Source organism: Coregonus lavaretus (genome assembly GCF_964263955.1).
Source record: "Coregonus lavaretus genome assembly, contig: HAP1_SCAFFOLD_1371, whole genome shotgun sequence".
Lineage (NCBI taxonomy): Eukaryota > Metazoa > Chordata > Actinopteri > Salmoniformes > Salmonidae > Coregonus > Coregonus lavaretus.
The window spans coordinates 18,758-38,004 of NW_028158727.1; the positions used below are offsets into that span (position 1 = coordinate 18,758).

Genomic DNA, 19,247 nt, shown 5'->3' on the forward strand with positions numbered 1-19,247 from the left:
ATCATATCTATGCTTGTGTCCGAAATAGCACCCTAGTTCCAATATAGTGCACTTCTTTTGGCTGGAGCCCTATAGAGTCCCACAGTATGAGTCATAATACCCATAAAACCTAGTGGTCTGGCAGCCTCTGGAACTGCCGTTCTGCAGCCAACAAGGCAGAGTTAATCTCAGCCTATGCTACCCTCCAGTCCCTCGACTTCTTGGCGCTGACGGAAACATGGATTACCACAGAAAACACTGCTACTCCTACTGCTCTTTCCTCGTCTAACCATGTGTTCTCGCATACCCCGAGAGCATCTGGTCGGCGCGGCGGTGGCACAGGAATCCTCATCTCTCCAAAGTGGACATTCTCTCTTTTTCCCCTGACCCATCTGTCTATCTCCTCATTTGAATTCCATGCTGTCACATCACTAGCCCATTCAAGCTTAACATCCTTGTCATTTATCGCCCTCCAGGTTCCCTTGGAGAGTTCATCAATGAGCTTGACGCCTTGATAAGTTCCTTTCCTGAGGATGGCTCACCCCTCACAGTTCTGGGTGACTTTAACCTCCCTACGTCTCTGCCTTTGACTCATTTCTCTCTGCCTCCTTCTTTCCACTCCTTTCCTCTTTTGACCTCACCCTCTCACCGTCCCCCCCTACTCACAAGGCAGGCAATACGCTTGACCTCATCTTTACTAGATGCTGTTCTTCTACTAATCTCACTGCAACTCCCCTCCAAGTCTCCGACCACTACTTTGTATCCTTTTCTCTCTCGCTCTCCTCCAACACTACTCACTCTGCCCCTACTCAGATGGTAATGTGCCATCACAACCTTCGCTCTCTCTCTCCCGCTACTCTCTCCTCTTCCATCCTATCATCTCTTCCCTCTGCTAAATCATTCTCCCTCCGATCTCCTGATTCTGCCTCCTCAACCCTCCTCTCCTCCCTTTCTGCATCTTTTGACTCTCTATGTCCCCTATCCTCCCGGCCGGCTCGGTCCTCCCCTCCTGCTCCGTGGCTTGACGACTCATTGCGAGCTCACAGAAGAGGGCTCCGGGCAGCCGAGCGGAAATGGAGGAAAACTAGACTCCCTGCGGACCTGTCATCTTTTCACTCCCTCCTCTCTACATTCTCTTCCTCTGTTTCCGCTGCTAAAGCCACTTTCTACCACTCTAAATTTCAAGCCTATGCCTCTAACCCTAGGAAGCTCTTTGCCACCTTCTCCTCCCTGCTGAATCCTCCTCCCCCACCCTCCTCCCTCTCTGTGGATGACTTCGTCAACCATTTTGAAAAGAAGGTTGACGACATCCGATCCTCATTTATTAAGTGAAATGACACCGCTGGTCCTGCTCACACTGCCCTACCCTATGCTTTGACTTTTTTCTCCCCTCTCTCTCCAGATGAAATCTTGCGACTTGTGACGGCCGGCCGCCCAACAACCTGCCTGCTTGACCCTATCCCGTCCTCTCTTCTCCAGACCATTTCCGGAGACCTTCTCCCTTACCTCACCTCACCTCACCTCCCACATCAACTCATCCTTGACCGCTGGCCATGTCCCTTCCGTCTTCAAGAGAGCGAGAGTTGCACCCCTCCTCAAAAAACCTACACTCGATCCCTCCGATGTCAACAACTACAGACAAGTAAGTATCCCTTCTTTCTTTTCTCTCCAAATCTCTTGAGCGTGCCGTCTCTAGCCAACTCTCCTGCTATCACTCTCAGAATGACCTTCTTGATCCAAACCAGTCAGGTTTCAAGACTGGTCATTCAACTGAGACTGCTCTTCTCTGTGTCATGGAGGCTCTCCGCACTGCTAAAGCTAACTCTCTCTCCTCTGCTCTTATCCTTCTAGACCTATCCGCTGCCTTTGATATTGTGAACCATCAGATCCTCCTCTCCACCCTCTCCGAGTTGGGCATCTCCGGCGCTGCTCACTCTTGGATTGCGTCCTACCTGACAGGTCGCTCCTACCAGGTAGCGTGGCGAGAATCTGTCTCCGCACCATGTGCTCTCACCACTGGTGTCCCCCAGGGCTCAGTTCTAGGCCCTCTCCTATTCTCTCTATACACCAAGTCACTTGGCTCTGTCATATCCTCACATGGTCTCTCCTATCATTGCTACGCAGACGACACACAATTAATTTTCTCCTTTCCCCCTTCTGATAACCAGGTGGCGAATCGCATCTCTGCATGTCTGGCAGACATATCAGTGTGGATGTCGGATCACCACCTCAAGCTGAACCTCTGCAAGACGGAGCTGCTCTTCATCCCTGGGAAGGACTGCCCGTTCCATGATCTCGCCATCACGGTTGACAACTCCATTGTGTCCTCCTCCCAGAGTGCAAAGAGCCTTGGCGTGACCCTGGACAACACCCTGTCATTCTCTGCTAACATCAAAACGGTGACCCGATCCTGCAGGTTCATGCTCTACAACATTTGCAGAGTACGACTCTACCTTACACAGAAAGCGGCACAGTTCCTAATCCAGGCACATGTCATCTCCCGTCTGGATTACTGCAACTCGCTGTTGGCTGGGCTCCCTGCCTGTGCCATTAAACCCCTACAACTTATCCAGAACGCCGCAGCCCGTCTGGTGTTCGACCTTCCCAAGTTCTCTCATGTCACCCCGCTCAGTTGAGGCTCGCATCTACTACAAGACCATGGTGCTTGCCTACGGAGCTGTGAGAGGAACGGCACCTCCTTACCTTCAGGCTCTGGCACCCCAATGGTGGAACAAGCTCCCCCACGACGCCAGGACAGCGGAGTCACTGACCACCTTCCGGAGACACTTGAAACCCTACCTCTTTAAGGAATACCTGGAATAGTATGAAGTAATCCTTCTACCCCCCCCCTCCCCCCCCATAAAAAAAAAGAAGAAAAATAAGTGGTTGTCCCACTGGCTATCATAAGTTGAATACACCAATTGTTGAATGCACCATTGTAAGTCGCTCTGGATAAGAGCGTCTGCTAAATGATATAAATGTAAAATGTAAATATACTGATAAAAGTCAACTTGTCCGAGAGAGATTTACATGGTTACAAAAACGTCACGCCAGGGTAAGCCTACACGAAATACAGCCCTTATTTTATGTGTTTCTAAAATCGGCTATGGGAAAAATGAATGGTGGAAAAACGATTGGAACCATGTCCCTGTTTGACCGCTAGGTTTTTTGGGTATTATCACACCTCCACTGTGGGACTCTATAGAGGGGTTGGTTGTTAAGCAACAAAACTGGCATGCAACTATGGGGCAAAATAGACAGGGTTTGACTTAGACTGTTGACAACATGTAAACTATATTTAGTCTCTAAATGTTTAATGCAAACATAAATACATTTGAACAATGAACTCGTCTCAAATACATTGTTACAGTTGTTGTTGGTTAGCTAGGTAGCGAATTTGAGTCATTGCATAGACATGATATCAGTCAAAACACCTCAAAACAAGACATGGTATCAATAACACCATACAACAAGCTGAAACATGCCACAGAGCTACGATTCCCCACATGGCAGCTTGTTGTTAGCTGAGGTTCAGAATCATAACAAGATACACGACTTCGGGACATCGATGCGCGGGCATCGTTTTCGTGACGTCAGCCAACCCTTCTATGGCTCCTGGTCAAAAGTAGTACACTAGCCTACATAGGGAATAGGGTGCCATTTTGGACGAAATTATGAAGGTGCTGTCATAACCTTTGACCCCCATTTGACCCTACTGTACCTTTAGCCAACTCTCATGACTCCCCGGCCATAGACTTTCTAGTTTGATATTACAGCATGAATAGCACATTATTTCATTTGTTAAACAATATTTAATCCACAGTAATTAATATAATTGAAGATTTAAAAATAAATAACATGCCTACCTTGAACTCTTTATTCTCCATCTCCTTGCAAAATCAGCACATTTCCTTGCCAAAATGAACGCGCATCCAGAGCGAAAACAAACGCAATCCTCCAGCACTAGGGAGGTTTAGACTGAACTGCTCCAGCGGTTTTTCATCAGTTTCAACGTTTATCAGTGATGACGTAACAATGACCTGTACAGATTTGACGCACTTTCGATCTCGTGCTGATGCAACACTCTGTGTTGTTGAAAGCTCATGTATGGAAATCCTGCGAGTTGTAAACAAATTTAGGCTATTGTTGCCCTTAAAACTGCAATGTTGAGGACGCCATGAAAAATAAAATACATAACCCACACCGTTAGGCCAAGGTACATGCAATATTCATCACTTTGCCAATAGACTTCTTGTTCCTTGTTGTATGTAGCCTTTCTTTTGGGATTAGCACCACTGTCACCTAGAAATTGATACTGCGGTTGTCACATAAAACAGATAACCCATAGTTCATTATTAAATAACATAACTCATTTCTTTATTTTATTACTCATAAAATATACAGCAATCTTCAGATACTGAAAGAATTCATGGGAGTTTCGATTCAGTCACTATTTCATATGTACATGCTAGTTTCATCCTTTTAAAGAAAAAAAGGACACGAAAAAACCTGTGAACCTCCTGATCCTGATTTGACGAACATAGCATATGTATTGTACATATTTCCAGTTAAAATTATTTTAAAAAAGAGACAAAAACGGGGGTTTGAACAAGCAATCACATAAAAGGTTTGAGTGGTTTCATTTTTTTGAAGAAGTTAAGCAAGCAAAACCTGTCAAAATACATTGATTATAAGACCAAGACAAATAATATATATATATTTTTTTCAACAGAAGAAAATCTAAATGCTGCTGTCCTACCATTGGTTTACAGTGTTTCTCCTCTCCAAGGGAGGCATGTTTTCCCCCTCGTATGCCTCGGAATAGTATCAGTGCTTTTCACAAACGTTGTATTACTTAGTGTGCATCATTGTTTTCGCTCATACAGCTGCCCCTACTCTCCTAACCTCCCCTCAGTAACTAAAGATGGCACAAAATGATGACATAAATATCACAAGAAAGAATACATGAATTAATAATTTACTTTCTAAAATATTTTCTAGAGGGCAAAGGACAGGTAGGTTTAATAACGCAAATGTAAAAAGTCCTGTCGCTCACATACAAATGCAAAATCTAAATGGCACCCTATTCTTTATAGAGTACACTACTTTTGACCAGAACCCTATGGCCCTGGTCAAAAGTAGTGTACTATAAAGGGAATAGGGTGCCATTGGGGATGGAAATTCTTTGAAATTACTCATGAGAGCAAATACTACGATTCTTTGGTTCCCACAGAGGGTCAGGAGCTTAAGACATGAATGATATTATTAAAATGTTTGTTCATAAAAAATAAATGATTTCCCCTCCTCCCACATGGATTACAGACAAGAGGCTAGGTGCGTTCTGACTGTCTTAGTGTGCGGATAAACATGACCATCACTCTCATAAAACTTAAATGAAACATCACTCCTTATGTTTTTTCTCAGGCCAAAACGCTCAATCCCATTTCTACTGTCAAAACAGGTTTTGAAAAGGCTTCTTCCGCATCTTTTGGTCCATGTCTGTTTTTCACTCAGTGAAGTGCTACTATCCCCTTGGACTACAGGTTATTGCCGTCATAAGGTGTCCGTCTGTCTGTTGGCTGGACAGTTTCTACCGTTTAGGACCTTTGTGGGTAAAGGTAAAGGTGGGGTATAGCAGCAGCAGTTCCTCTGAAGTCCAGTATCTGCTGGAAGGACACCTGGTGGTACGAGAGGATGAGTGTGGCCAGCCAGCCTGTTGTGCCTCCCCCTCTCCCTCCCTCCCTCCATTTCTCTCTCTCCATCTGCAGGACTCTTAAGGCTCCTGTGCGGACTGTCTCGGCTCGTGCCCTCCCAAAGCTGGCTGTGGTGATTTAAGACACGGTGTGTATGTGTGGATTTGTTTGTGGCCTCTGCCCCACTTCACTGTCCATCCGCCTACCCTTGGCTCCCCTCCTGGGCAGCGACCACCACCCCCCTCAGTATGTCTCTGAGTCTGAGTCGTTGAGTTCCTCATCCTTGTAGAAGCCTCCATCGTGGTCGCGGTGGCCGATGTTGTTGAAGCTGCAGTAGGAGCTGTGCTCGCTGCGCAGCACGGGCAGGCTGTCGAAGGTCACACTCTTGGAGGGGCTGGTGGTGTAGTGGTTAATGGCACTGAAGGACAGGCTGGGCGCCGGGTTGCAGGGGGACACGGGCATCATGGTGGCCAGGATCAGCGCCAGGCAGTCCGCCACGTCTTTGTTGGGGGCGCAGGCCAAGGCAGGCGTGTAACCTGAGGGGTTCAAACAGAACAGCAGAGGGTCACTTCAGGAGCATCACCGTTTACTATAACACTTTTGGTGAAAAACATGAAATAACAGCAGGCTAGGAGATACAAAGTTAAGACAATAACCAAGCAGTGGACTAGAGAGAAACATTTGTGGACACATTGAGAAGAGAAGTACAGAAGAAAACGGTGTTAGCGTTATGGATCTTACCATTGTCATCGACTGCTAGCACGCTAGCACCCTTCACTAGTAGCTCCTGAACCACCACCGTCAGACCATTTCTGGCTGCAACGTGTAACGGCCTGAGGAGAAAGTACCGTCAGATTAGCCAGCAGCAAATGAGGATACCTCCCAAATGCCAGACTATTCCCTATATAGTGCACTTCTTCTAATTCTTCTGGCCCAATTAATACAGCTGAACCATACGTACGTCTGTAAGGCTGCGTTAGTCGAGTTGATGAGGTTCCTGTCTGTAATCTTCTCCAATATCAACAAAGCACTGGTTTCATGCCCCTTTAAAAACCAGAGTCAAACATGTCAGACCAAAATGTCAACCAGAGAGAGCCAACTGTTCAGATGAACGTCATCTTCATGTGGGGATGCTCACCTTACTGCAGGCCAGATGAAGAGCAGTGTTCTTGACTGCATCCTGCAGGGTGAGCTCTGCTTTGGCACTGCTCACCAACAGCTCTGACACAGACAGAGAAACATAAAGAAACTCAATTAGGAAATGAAGCGACTTATTAAAATGTAAAACAGACATGTTGAACTTAAGCCGGCTGGGCGAGGCAAAGCGGAGGAGAGGGGGCTGCGTACCGACAGCGTTGGTTTGTCCGTTCTCAGCAGCCATCATGAGGGAGGTCTTCCCGGAGGCATCGGGGGAGTTGACCTGGGCGTTGTGGCCTAGCAGCAGCTGAAGACACTCCACGTGGTCCGTGAAAGCCGCCGCATGCAGGGGGGTCCTGGAGAGAGAGGAAACTTATTTCACCGATATCATGTAGGACTGTTATAAACAAGTTTGTTCAATTAACCCTGTTTATACCATAGAAATATAAAATCACTAATAGATGTATTAAAAGTAATCTACAATCCCTCATCCAACCCCAGAGGTCATTTTATTCCCAAGACAACATTATTCTCCAGAAGAAAAGGACTTTGTCATGTGCTGTAGTTACCGGTTCTTGGTGTCAGTGGCGTTGACAATGGCCGGCCCCAGAGTGTCAATCAGCATCTCTGCAGCCCCCTCGTTGTCATTGATCACAGCACAGTGGAGGGGGCTGAACGAGTTGCCCTCGGTGACATATGCTATGACAAAGTCCTGTTTCAGTGTAAGGTCCTCCACTGAGAGTCATAACCCCTAATTCTGTTGTAGTCTTGTTCATTCCCCCACATGGCTCCGTCCACACCAATCGAATGCTTTTCAAGCCACAAGAGGGAGTGAATGAGTGTACACTTCATGGAGGAGAGAACAGAGCTACAGTCCAGTTAGTCAGTACGTACCGTTGTATGTAGGGGTGTAACGATCCATCTACTACATCGATGTATCGATTTATATTCCTATGATCCAACTACATCGATCTGTGCTCGGTGAGTTGGCCTTTTGGACAACATATATCACTCTAACATCGTTTTAAAATGTAATAAATCGATTGTATCGATACTAGGAAATAACCCATTGGATTTAAGCACGTCAGACTTTATATGGATGTTTTTTCTTAGCACTTTTAATGATAAAGGCTTTAAACATTACTCGATTCAGTCTGCCTATCCGTGACGTCATCGCCCCACGCCAGCAGCAGCGCAAAGGCGCAAAGACAACAAAACATAGCATGGCGGACGACAGAGGAGAAGCCGACGAGCGAGAAATTATCAAGCCACCATTGCGGTCCTTACAAGAAACAGGAATCTAGGAAACTTCACCTGCACTGTCCAGTATCCAGGTATTTATTTCAGTCACACTGGTTGAATTTTTGGCTAAAAGGTTACTGAATCGATTTCAAGTCACTGAATCGTTTCGGATCGTATCGTTCTAAATGAACCAATATCGTCCTTGAATCGTATCGACAACCACGAATCGTGATACAAATCGAATCGTTACACCCCTAGTTGTATGGCCTGCCTAATTCAGGGACATGTTTACGGTGCTGAAGAGAGAAAATCAGAAAATATCTAGTGTTCCGTTAGTCCAGTACGTACCGTTGTAGCAGGCCCAGTGTAGTGGCGTGTAGCCCTGGTTGTCTGTGATGACGGGGAGGGTCTCCACTGACTGGGCGGCGTGTAGGAGTCCCCCCAGCACCCCGATGTGTCCGGATGCCGCCGCCAGGTGGACAGGGGTCCGCCCCTTACAGTCCCGAACCAGGAAGCTGGCGCTGTGCTGCAGCAGGGCCTCCACACACTCCTCATGACCCGTCAACGCCTGGGAGGAAGGGCAGGGAGACAAGAATGGATTTGAATAACTAATAATCAATGATATAATAATGAATCATCAATTATTACAAATGATGTCTGGAGGCAGGTCCCCCTACAGGGATGAATACACCACTACCCATGGACAACTACTTTTCTGAAGATAATATGTATATTTGAGCCTCCCCGTCTCTTTCTGTGTGTGAGCGTATACAGCCAGCTCTCCTCCTCACCCCTCTGTGTAGCGCTGTTCTGCCCCACTTGTCTTTGGCTTCTACGCTGGCTCCCTTGTTGAGCAGTGAGTACACACAGTCTGTGTGTCCGCTCAGCACTGACAGCATCAGAGGGGTTCTGATACACAAGACAACAAGGTCATATTACAAACTGGTAATAACCAGGCTGAGTCCCAAATGGCAACCTATTCCCTATATGGTACACTACTTTTGACCCGAGCCCATAGGGTTCTGGTTTAAAGTAGTGCACCAAGTAGGGCATAGGGTGCCATTTGGGACGTAGAACTAGTGTCAAAATCTCTTTATTTCAGGAATTGTATCCAAAACCCAATTGACTTACTGTCCATTCCCGTCTTGAACGTCCACTGGACTCTGGAGGTCAGCATTTCCAATCAGCAAACGCAAACACTCCGAATGACCGTTGGTAGCTAGAGGAGGATAAACAGAGAGGATATAAGAATGTGAGATGATTGACCGTTGGTAGCTAGAGGAGGCTAAACAGAGAGGATATGAGCTGATTGCTGGACGACTATTACCTTCACATGAACAGACAGATTTCTAGAACAGTGGTATTGGTAGATGACATCCTCATGATGTTAACACAGCAGATAATAAAACATTTTGGGGCTGAGGCCCTCGAAGCCTGTCACCTGCTAGCTGTGTACCTGGCTCTGGATAGAAGTCCCCCTGTGCACTGATCTAGGATCAGCTTACCCTCCCCAGATCCTCAGCAATAATGACAAAAAATGACCTTAGATCAGTGTGTAGTGGGCATTTTCACACTATGCTATATAATATCCCTAGAGTGGACATTGGCGTCCTAGCAACATGACCAAACAAATGTCCATCTTGGTAAGGAAAACTTTTGAATTACAGAATCTCTAGGTCTTACGTGATATCCTATGCGTACCTGCAGCGTGGATGGGGGTCCTCTTCAGGGTGAAGTCTTTAACCAGGATGGAGGCTCCCTGGTTGATGAGGACGTCAACACACTCCACATGGCCTTTAAAGGCAGCCAGGTCCAGAGGGGTGCGCCCCTGGCTGTTCCTCACGTCTAGATCCAGCAGAGACTGAACCAGGACCTCCATAGCATGGTGGTGGCCGTGGTACGCCTGAATGGAAACAAACACACAGTCTGAAGCAAAGTCCAGTGGTATGCCTGAACAGATATACACTCCTAATATAATCAATGTCCTATAGTAGACCAGTGGTATGCCTGAACAGATATACACTCCTAATATAATCAATGTCCTATAGTAGACCAGTGGTATGCCAGAACAGATATACACTCCTAATATAATCAATGTCCTATAGTAGACCAGTGGTATGCCTGAACAGATATACACTCCTAATATAATCAATGTCCTATAGTAGACCAGTGGTATGCCAGAACAGATATACACTCTTAATATAATCAATGTCCTATAGTAGACCAGTGGTACGCCTGAACAGAAATACACTCCTAATATAATCAATGTCCTATAGTAGACCAGTGGTGCGCCTGAACAGATATACACTCTTAATATAATCAATGTCCTATAGTAGACCAGTGGTATGCCTGAACAGAAACAGTCCTAGACCCCTAAAGTAGACCAGTGTCTCTCAAATCGGGTGCCCATTTTTTCTCCCGCCCAGCATCAACATCGAAGGTCCCTGCCAAGCGTGAGATTTAGAAACACTCTACTTCTCCTCTGTTGGAGGTTGATTAACTCAAATGGCAAAATAAGGAAATCATCCTCATCATCACCGTGTCAAAATATGCATGTATTTTACACTAATCAGGAACAGATAGGAACATGGTGTGTGAGTGTCTGGACAATCAACTTTTCGTGGAAAAACAACACCATGCCTGCATCCCAGATAGCACCCTATTTCCCATGTAGTGCAGTACTTTTGATCTGGGCCCATAAGGCTCTGGTCAAAAGTAGTGCACTAAATAGGGAATAGGGTGCCATTTGTCATGTGGCGAGACCCCTACAGGAGCAGGTAGGCTTTACTCACAGCTAAGTGTAGGGGGCTGATGGGAGCTCTGACATCAGAGTCGTTCAGGATGTCTGTCCCTGAGGTTTCCATTAGCTGGGGAAAGACAAGGACGGGCCAGTTTAGACTTGTAACATATTTACTTTGAAGGTTAGTCTAGTAGCATGTTTCATGTTGTAAATCTCAGTGACCAGCCCCTGCAGACATACTGGGGTGTTGCATTCGTATCTTAAACAAGCTAGTGTGAGGAAAAGTAACCAACTGGTACTTACCACATCTAAAGGTGTTTCACTTGCAATCTGGAAAAAGAACATCAAGAGTGACGATGCGGCCACGACAAACATGCAACCACACCTTAAAACCTACTGAATATCAACGTCTGTCCCAAATGGCACCCTATTCCCTATATAGTGCATTACTTTTGACCAGAGCCCTATGGGCCCTACATTCATTTGGGACGCAGACAAAATGGTCTGTGAATGCAGGGCGTCTAGTCCCCTGTGGTTCTGACTCACCAGCTCCAGACAGAGGCGGTGTCCGTACGCAGACGCGTAATGGACTGCGTTGTAGCCCTGATTGTCCCTGATCCCTGGGTTAGCGTCGTTTCGCAGCAAATATTCCAGACACCTAGAGGTCAGAGGTCAAGAGTTCACTAATCATTATACCAACATCAAGACAGACAGATAAGCAAGCAGAGACACTTTCCCAAAGGAGACGTGGCCAAGCTTTCACACTGCAGATTTAACACTAGTATGTATTCAAACACGACCAACAACATACTCTAGACTACAGTGAAATGTGAAAGGTCATGGCACCACAACATACTCTCCAGACTACAGTGAAATGTGAAAGGTCATGGCACCACAACATACTCTCCAGACTACAATGAAATGTGAAAGGTCATGGCACCACAACATACTCTCCAGACTACAGTGAAATGTGAAAGGTCATGGTACCACAACATACTCTCCAGACTACAGTGAAATGTGAAAGGTCATGGCACCACAACATACTCTCCAGACTACAGTGAAATGTGAAAGGTCATGGCACCACAACATACTCTCCAGACTACAGTGAAATGTGAAAGGTCATGGCACCACAACATACTCTCCAGACTACAATGAAATGTGAAAGGTCATGGCACCACAACATACTCTCCAGACTACAGTGAAATGTGAAAGGTCATGGCACCACAACATACTCTCCAGACTACAGTGAAATGTGAAAGGTCATGGCACCACAACACACACAACAGTAAGAGAGGTGTGAGACGTACTTTCCGTCTGTGTCGGAGGCAGCAGCGTAGTGGAGCGGGGTGCAACCCCTTTTATCCAGATCGTTCACACTGGCCCCAGACCCCACCAAGGCAAACAGACACTGGTAGTTACAATTGGCTGCCGCATAATGCAGAGGACTCCTAGAAGAACGCACAGAAACCATTCAACATCAACAACAGAAACAGCTTATTGGAGCTGTATAACATTTACATTTTACATTTACGTCATTTAGCAGACACTCTTATCCAGTGCGACTTACAGGAGCAATTAGGGTTAAGTGCCTTGCTGCAGTGCACATAGACACATTTTTCACCTAGTCAGCTAGGGGATTTGAACCAGCAACCTTTCGGTTACTGACCCAACGCTCTTAACCGCTAGGCTACCTGCCGCCCAATATTTCCCATAATAATTCCTATATGCCCCTATACTATATTCCCCATTATCATAAAGATCACATATGAAAGTTATTTGATGCCACAGACAGACCTTCCGAAGCTGTCCTTTCTGTTGAAGTCTGCCCCTGTGTTGAGCAGCAGATTCAGACAGTCCAGGTTCCTGGTAACAAGATATCAAGTTCAGAAAGGCTCTCGTACATCTGAGCTATCAGGTGGATGGTAACAAGATATCAAGTTCAGAAAGGCCCTCGTACATCTGAGCTATCAGGTGAATGGTAACAAGATATCAAGTTCAGAAAGGCTCTCGTACATCTGAGCTATCAGGTGGATGGTAACAAGATATCAAGTTCAGAAAGGCTCTCGTACATCTGAGCTATCAGGTGGATGGTAACAAGATATCAAGTTCAGAAAGGCTCTCGTACATCTGAGCTATCAGGTGGATGGTAACAAGATATCAAGTTCAGAAAGGCTCTCGTACATCTGAGCTATCAGGTGGATGGTAACAAGATATCAAGTTCAGAAAGGCTCTCGTTCATCTGAGCTATCAGGTGGATGGTAACAAGATATCAAGTTCAGAAAGGCTCTCGTACATCTGAGCTATCAGGTGGATGGTAACAAGATATCAAGTTCAGAAAGGCTCTCGTACATCTGAGCTATCAGGTGGATGGTAACAAGATATCAAGTTCAGAAAGGCTCTCGTTCATCTGAGCTATCAGGTGGATGGTAACAAGATATCAAGTTCAGAAAGGCCCTTTCACATCTGAGCTATCAGGTGGATGGTAACAATGAGAACCTTAAAGAAAAGAGAAACCCGTACACTGCTCTTGCTAGTATCACTGTTTTTATAATGCTAATAAAAGCTATAATAAAAAGTGATACTAGCAAGAGCAGTTTGCAGGTTTCTCTTCTCTTTCAAGAAGATATAAAGACAATTTAGACCAGAGCGCAAGTCAATACCACCATGGCATGGAACCACATTATACAGAAATGATACCGCACTAATGATCTAAACGATTTTTTTATACTGCTAAACAATGTGAAATGTAAGAGTGTGAATATGTGTTTGTTCTTTCTGGTGGCTTTCCAGTTCATGAACTAAATATTCCTTGGTGTAAAGCCTGGACCAGTCCACTCACCCAACAGCTGCTGCAGCATGTAAACAGGTCCTTCCAAAGTCGTCAGGGGTGTCTATATCAAAGCCTGATGAGAGGAGCTTCCGACAGCAGTCAGAGAACCCACTGAGAGCAGCCAGGTGGAGGGGGAACATCCCATGGACGCCTCGCCTGCAACACATTTTTACATTTTAGACTTTAAGCAGACACTCTTATCCAGAGTGACTTACAGTTGATTCAGCTAAGATTGGAAACAGCACCACATCACAGTCCTCATTAAACCCCACAGCAGATCAACACATCAGCATGCTGCAATGCCCTGTCTATCAACCCCCCACACACCACAATGTGTTGAGCATAGTCTCCAAGCGGCAATTCGGTCAATGACAGAATTGCAGATGCATGTTGCATTATTGCTGGAAACTGTGTGTGTGTGTGTTCTCACTTGGCTGTGTCAGCTCCGTTCGTGATGAGTGTATTGATGAGTAACTCGTGGCCGTAGCGAGCAGAGATGTGCAGGGGTGTGTTTCCATTCTTTTCTTCACAGTCGATCTCAGCACCTACAGAACACACACACACACAGACACACACACACAGACACACACACACAGACACACACACACACACACACACATACACACACACACGTCAACCACTTGACCCTAGAGGCCTCATGAAGCTTCATGTTCAACCACATTGCAAGTAACATTGCTCTGTGCCAGTGAATCATGGTTTGAAGACTAAAGACAATGCTGAAGAGCCTACTGGTTCATATATATTCAGTTGAGAGCATTCACAGCGACTCACCATTCTGGATGATGGCTTGAGATCTGGAGAAGCGTCCGTGGATGGCCGTCATGTGGAGGGGGGTCTTTCCATCTTTACTCTGCAGATAGAAAGACAAAGATGGTTCACACGGCAGTCTGTGCTGCTGACCACAGGCAAAATCAAACACGTATTGGAGGAGCGCTTGATTGCATTTAGTTTGCATTGTTAGGCCTATTCCATTGGTATTTGAATGTAGACCAGGGCCAAATACTAAGCCATGTGCTGCGTCAGTGTGTGCGTCGCAAATGGCACCCTATTCTCTTCATAGTGAACTACTTTTTGAACCAAAGTAGTGTACTTATAAAGGGAACAGGGTGCCATTTGGGACACAGCCAGTGTCACCACGGCTCCTTGCTCTATGGGCCCCTGGTCAAAAGTAGTGCACTACATAGGGAATAGGGTGTTATTTAGTTCAGACACAGTGTTGGTCATCCGGTCTCCTCACCTTGATGTTGACGAGGGCCCCGTTGCCCACCAGCAGCTCCAGGCAGAGCGCCCCATGGCACGAGGCGGCCGTGAAGTGGAGTGGGGCGAAACCCTTCTCGTTCACCTGGTTCACGTTGGCGCCACACTCGATCAGCTCATTCACCACCACGTCCTGCCCGTTGTAGCATGCCACGTGGAGGGGGGTGTTACCGTACCCATTGGGCTCATTTATCTGGAGGGAGCAAGGGAGGGAAAAGAGTGGAGAGAGAGAGGGGGGGGGGGGGGGGGGGAACAAAACAATACATTCCTGATCAGGTCACTTGGTTCTGAAAACCCCCTGGCCCAAAACACTGGCTCCAACCTCCATCTCTTCATTACTTGGTTATGAAAACCCCCTGGTCCAACCTCTCTCTCTTCATTACTTGGTTCTGAAAACCCCCTGGTCCAACCTCTCTCTCTTCATTACTTGGTTCTGAAAACCCCCTGGTCCAACCTCTCTCTCTTCATTACTTGGTTATGAAAACCCCCTGGTCCAACCTCTCTCTCTTCATTACTTGGTTATGAAAACCCCCTGGTCCAACCTCTCTCTCTTCATTACTTGGTTCTGAAAACCCCCTGGTCCAACCTCTCTCTCTTCATTACTTGGTTCTGAAAACCCCCTGGTCCAACCTCTCTCTCTTCATTACTTGGTTATGAAAACCCCCTGGTCCAACCTCTCTCTCTTCATTACTTGGTTCTGAAAACCCCCTGGTCCAACCTCTCTCTCTTCATTACTTGGTTCTGAAAACCCCCTGGTCCAACCTCTCTCTCTTCATTACTTGGTTCTGAAAACCCCCTGGTCCAACCTCTCTCTCTTCATTACTTGGTTCTGAAAACCCCCTGGTCCAACCTCTCTCTCTTCATTACCTGGTTATGAAAACCCCCTGGTCCAACCTCTCTCTCTTCATTACTTGGTTCTGAAAACCCCCTGGTCCAACCTCTCTCTCTTCATTACTTGGTTCTGAAAACCCCCTGGTCCAACCTCTCTCTCTTCATTACTTGGTTCTGAAAACCCCCTGGTCCAACATCTCTCTCTTCATTACTTGGTTCTGAAAACCCCCTGGTCCAACCTCTCTCTCTTCATTACTTGGTTCTGAAAACCCCCTGGTCCAACCTCTCTCTCTTCATTACTTGGTTCTGAAAACCCCCTGGTCCAACCTCTCTCTCTTCATTACTTGGTTATGAAAACCCCCTGGTCCAACCTCTCTCTCTTCATTACTTGGTTATGAAAACCCCCTGGTCCAACCTCTCTCTCTTCATTACTTGGTTATGAAAACCCCCTGGTCCAACCTCTCTCTCTTCATTACTTGGTTCTGAAAACCCCCTGGTCCAACCTCTCTCTCTTCATTACTTGGTTCTGAAAACCCCCTGGTCCAACCTCTCTCTCTTCATTACTTGGTTCTGAAAACCCCCTGGTCCAACCTCTCTCTCTTCATTACCTGGTTATGAAAACCCCCTGGTCCAACCTCTCTCTCTTCATTACTTGGTTCTGAAAACCCCCTGGTCCAACCTCTCTCTCTTCATTACTTGGTTCTGAAAACCCCCTGGTCCAACCTCTCTCTCTTCATTACTTGGTTCTGAAAACCCCCTGGTCCAACCTCTCTCTCTTCATTACTTGGTTATGAAAACCCCCTGGTCCAACCTCTCTCTCTTCATTACTTGGTTCTGAAAACCCCCTGGTCCAACCTCTCTTCATTACTTGGTTATGAAAACCCCCTGGTCCAACCTCTCTCTCTTCATTACTTGGTTCTGAAAACCCCCTGGTCCAACCTCTCTCTCTTCATTACTTGGTTATGAAAACCCCCTGGTCCAACCTCTCTCTCTTCATTACTTGGTTATGAAAACCCCCTGGTCCAACCTCTCTCTCTTCATTACTTGGTTATGAAAACCCCCTGGTCCAACCTCTCTCTCTTCATTACTTGGTTCTGAAAACCCCCTGGTCCAACCTCTCTCTCTTCATTACCTGGTTCTGAAAACCCCCTGGTCCAACCTCTCTCTCTTCATTACCTGGTTCTGAAAACCCCCTGGTCCAACCTCTCTCTCTTCATTACTTGGTTCTGAAAACCCCCTGGTCCAAAACACTGGCTCCAACCTCCATCTCTTCATTACTTGAAAGGAAATCATTCGCCAACCCACTAGAGCTCTGTATTTTCATTGAGTTGTAATTGAACAGTGACTACACATTTGAATGCGTGTTGACTCACATCCACTCCAAGGTCCAGGAGGTACTTGACCACACTGATCATTCCACTGGAGGCTGCAGAGTGGAGAGGGGTGTAGGCCTTCTTGTCTTTACAGGACACCTCTGATCCATGAGAGGCCAGCAGTTTCACCACCTCAATGTGCCCTATGGTAGGTAGAGAGAGCGAGAGCGAGAGAGAGAGAGAGATTAGTTTACAGTGGTACACAGCACCATAAGCAACACCTACATCATGTTAGTACAACTGAAAACATCTAATCAACCTACTTAGTACATGATTCTGACATAATAACACACTAGACGTGGCTCATACAGCTGAGCTGTGAGACTAACACACAGTCCATTCATTCATTCATTCATTGGTATAAAGGACATTAGTCAGAATGTAAATGATGTGGTAAACTCATCACCCATGTAAGCAGCCCAGTGGATTGCTCGGCGATCCTTCTTGTCAAAGGCATTAATGTTGGCTCCTCTGGAGAGAAGCAGCCTCACCATCTAACAGGGAGAGGAGAGAGAAACAAAACACAGGTTGAGGAAAACTAAACAGCAAAATCCGCTAAATCTGGCTTCAAAGCCTTCCCTTTAAAATTATATATTTTGTATTCACAATGAATGAAAGATAACATGTAAAGACATGGTACATTTCTCCCCTTTTAGTCCCCCTTTGACCTCCCCCTCCCCCCAGAATGCCTCCAAACACATTTAAAAAGAAAGGGAAAGTAATTGACTTACATGTCAGAAAACAAAACAAAAGTATACAACAACGTTACTTCAAGCAAAAATGTAATAGCCTAACAATTTCAGGTGATTAAGTGATTTTATAGGCCTATATAGCAGTAATCTCAAGGTGGGGCCAAGAGTACTAATCTGGAGGAAGTGTTTGGAGCTGTTCAAAATAGGATATCATCGGGTCCCAGGAGGAATAAAATGAGTTGGTTGACCCTCGAATAGTAACTTCATTTTTTCTCATTTTAGGAACAGCTTCAGATCTTCGAGCCAAAGAGAGGCTAAGGGAGGATTGATAGATTTCCAATCCAATAAAATCCTTCTGCGGGCTAACAGGGAGGCAAAGGCAATGGCATCTAGCTGTCTATTGGTCAGAGAAGGATTGTTGTTTGGTACTCCAAAAATAGCAATTTCTGCACTAGGCTGCAACTTTATATCAAATGCTTCAGAAAGGGTTTTAAATAGTGGACAAATAATCTGCCAGACGGGGACAGGACCAGAACATGTGGGTCAAGTCCACCAAGGAGCTTTTACACCTGTCACATGTACCATCAATATTTGGGTAGAATTTGGACAATCTGGCCTTACTGAAATGGATACGGTAAAGTACCTTAAACTGTATAAGGCTGAGCCGGGCACAAGAGGAGCTTCCATTTACCCTCAGTAAGGCATTTCACACTCAGATCGGATTTTATTCAAAGCCTCCTCTGAACAAACTCAAGCATACAACTAGGGCTGTGATGGTCATGGAACTTCAGGTGTCGGTGATTGGCGTGTCTTATGTACGTGGTCATCGACAAAACTGACAGCTGACAGGGGGGCGGGACGGACATTAGCAAAGGAAAACATTAGCGCGTTTAGGCCAGTCTTGCTCTCAAGTTTGGGGAAGCTAATTTTCTCCATGAAAAATATCAAGCATTCCATGCATCATCACATTTGCAAACTTATTAAATTTTTTTTAAAAAATTCACCTTTATTTAACCAGGTAAGCCAGTTGAGAACAAGTTCTCATTTACAACTGCGACCTGGCCAAGATAAAGCAAAGCAGTGCGATAAAAACAACACAGAGTTACATTTGGGGTAAAAAAACAAAGTCAAAAATACAACAGAAAATATATATACAGTGTGTGCAAATGTAGCAAGTTATGGAGGTAAGGCAATAAATAGGCTATAGTGCAAAATAATTACAATAGTATTAACACTGGAATGCTAGATGTGCAAGAGATTATGTGCAAATAGAGATACCGGGGTGCAAAAGAGCAAAATAAATAACAATATAGGGATGAGGTAGTTGGGTGGCCTAATTTCAGATGGGCTGTGTACAGGTGCAGTGATCGGTAAGGTGCTCTGACAACTGATGCTTAAAGTTAGTGAGGGAGATAAGAGTCTCCAGCTTCAGAGATTTTTGCAATTCGTTCC

The 19,247-nt window shown here is 45.8% G+C and overlaps 1 protein-coding gene across 1 annotated transcript; it reads right to left on the minus strand.

Moving 5' to 3' along the window:
• Positions 1 to 5,785: 5,785 nt before the first annotated feature.
• LOC311123654 (serine/threonine-protein phosphatase 6 regulatory ankyrin repeat subunit A-like) lies at positions 5,786 to 17,597 on the minus strand (the record flags this gene model as incomplete). Its single annotated transcript, XM_084197895.1, has 21 exons — positions 5,786 to 6,208; positions 6,414 to 6,505; positions 6,634 to 6,716; positions 6,811 to 6,893; positions 7,020 to 7,165; positions 7,379 to 7,544; positions 8,400 to 8,619; positions 8,843 to 8,960; positions 9,183 to 9,270; positions 9,753 to 9,954; positions 10,844 to 10,918; positions 11,095 to 11,121; positions 11,338 to 11,449; positions 12,099 to 12,239; positions 12,586 to 12,654; positions 13,631 to 13,777; positions 14,052 to 14,166; positions 14,414 to 14,492; positions 14,880 to 15,092; positions 17,104 to 17,246; positions 17,510 to 17,597. 21 exons carry the CDS (start codon positions 17,595 to 17,597, stop codon positions 5,916 to 5,918), a joined length of 2,700 nt encoding a protein of 899 aa, XP_084054021.1. The 3' UTR covers positions 5,786 to 5,915.
• Between the last annotated feature and the right edge of the window lie 1,650 nt (positions 17,598 to 19,247).